General features: G+C 35.5%; 1 protein-coding gene across 1 annotated transcript; it reads right to left on the bottom strand.

Annotated features, from left to right (window-relative positions):
* Positions 1 to 744: 744 nt before the first annotated feature.
* On the bottom strand, positions 745 to 1,449 carry LOC132650828 (zinc finger protein ZFP2-like; the record flags this gene model as incomplete). The annotated part of the gene is made up of 1 exon (XM_060376140.1): positions 745 to 1,449. A coding segment is annotated over one exon (705 nt), but the record flags the coding sequence as incomplete, so codon positions are not given.
* Between the last annotated feature and the right edge of the window lie 664 nt (positions 1,450 to 2,113).

Raw genomic sequence — 2,113 nt, 5'->3', positions numbered from 1 at the left:
ATAATACTGTTGCATGTAATTGATATTCACCATTCATTGTATTCTTTTTAAAAATAAGTTTATTTACTTTAAATTCCAATAGTAATCCCCCTCCCTTCTCTGCCCCATGACTACTCTCCGTTCCTATTGCCCCTTAATATATAATACTGTTGCATGTTCCCTTCAGAAAAGGGAGGTCATTTCCATTGAACTAGTTTTACAGTTCCGTTGCATCTCAGTGGACCAAAGTACACAAAGGCCTTTCCAAATTGCTTATACTCACAGAATTCCTCTCCAGTAAGGATACTTTTATGATGATGATGATTCTAGATTTATGCAAGGCCTCACCATTTTAACACATTCATAAGTTTTTCCTCTATTATGAATCCTTTCATAATGATGAAGATTATACAAATGTGGAAAGGTTTCACCATGTTTAAAGCACTCACAGGCTTTCTGTCCATTAGGATTTCTTTCATGAGTGTGAAGATGATTCTGAAGTCCAAAAGTTTTTTCACATTGGTTACTGTCAGACATCTTTCCAGTATGTGTTCTTTTATGTATTAGGAGATGTTATGTGCAAAGGCTTTGCCACATAGTTATATTCATATGGTTTCCCTCCAGAATGTGCTGTTGTCTTAGGAGATGATTGTTACATGCAAAGGCTTTATCACAAAAATTACCCTAACAAGGCTTCTCTCCACTGTGTGTCTTTTCCTGTTTTTGGAGACTACTCTGCTGTGCAAAGGCTTTATCAGATTGGGTATATTCATAAGGTTTCTTTCCAGTATGTGTTCTTTTATGTCTTATGAGATGACTGTTTTCTGCAAAGGCTTTACCACACTGGTTACATTCATAAGGTTTCTCTTTGGTGTGTGTTCTTTTATGGCTTAAGAGAGTACTGTTTTGTGCAAAGGCTTTACCATACTGGTTACATTCATAAGGTTTCTCTTTGGTGTGTGTTCTTTTATGGCTTAAGAGAGTACTGTTTTCTGCAAAGGCTTTGCCACACTCATTACATTCATAAGGTTTCTCTCCAGTGTGCGTTCTTTTATGGCTTATGAGATGACTGTTTTGTGCAAAGGCTTTACCACACTGGTTACATTCATAAGGTTTCTCTCCAGTGTGTGTTCTTTTATGGCTTAAGAGAGTACTGTTTTCTGCAAAGGCTTTGCCACACTCATTACATTCATAAGGTTTCTCTCCAGTGTGTGTTCTTTTATGGCTTAAGAGAGTACTGTTTTCTGCAAAGGCTTTGCTACACTCATTACATTCATAAGGTTTCTCTCCAGTATGTGTTCTTTTATGTCTTATGAGATGACTGTTTTCTGCAAAGGCTTTACCACACTGGTTACATTCATAAGATTTCTCTCCAGTGTGTGTTCTTTCATGGCTTAAGAGAGTACTGTTTTCTGCAAAGGCTTTACCACACTGGTTACATTCATAAGGTTTCTCTCCAGTGTGTGTTCTTTTATGGCTCATGAGATGACTGTTTTTTGCAAAGGCTTTACCACATTGATTACATTTGTAAGGCTTCTCTCCAGTGTGTGTTCTTTTATGCCATATAAGAACAGTGATATAGGGGAAGGTTTTCCCACATAGAGTGCATTTAAAGGGTTTCTCTCCAGTATGACTGCTTTCATGCCTGCAAAGAAAATTGGCACATGTGAAAGATTTAACACTGTCATTTCATTACACTAATAAATATATTTATCTATATGAATTAATTTCATAATTTGGTCTAATGGTAAAGAAGAATCAAATTTAAAAGTTTTATCACATTATTTACATTCACAGTATTCCTCTTCATTATGGGTATTTTTGAAGATCCCTGTGATGGTAAGAGAATTTGTTATGTGGATCACTTTTATAGCATCATTTTTCTGTAAGAGGTTTTCTCCTATATATGAAGAGTATTTAAGAATTCAGAGTTTTACCACAGCAATCCCATTCACAAAATTTTGTACTGTATGAATGATACTTCATTTACAAAGTGAGCCAGGAAAAGCAGAAGTTCCAAATTCCTAGTATTCATAGGTATTTTCAGCAATATGAGTTTGCTGATAAATTCTCAGTGAAGTTGCAAAGCCAATTAACAGTAACCATTTATCACATTCAGAAAATTTACTCACAG

Source organism: Meriones unguiculatus (genome assembly GCF_030254825.1).
Source record: "Meriones unguiculatus strain TT.TT164.6M chromosome 13 unlocalized genomic scaffold, Bangor_MerUng_6.1 Chr13_unordered_Scaffold_33, whole genome shotgun sequence".
Taxonomy (NCBI): domain Eukaryota; kingdom Metazoa; phylum Chordata; class Mammalia; order Rodentia; family Muridae; genus Meriones; species Meriones unguiculatus.
Note: the sequence above shows the minus strand (reverse complement) of the source record. Positions and strands in the feature narration are given on the sequence as shown.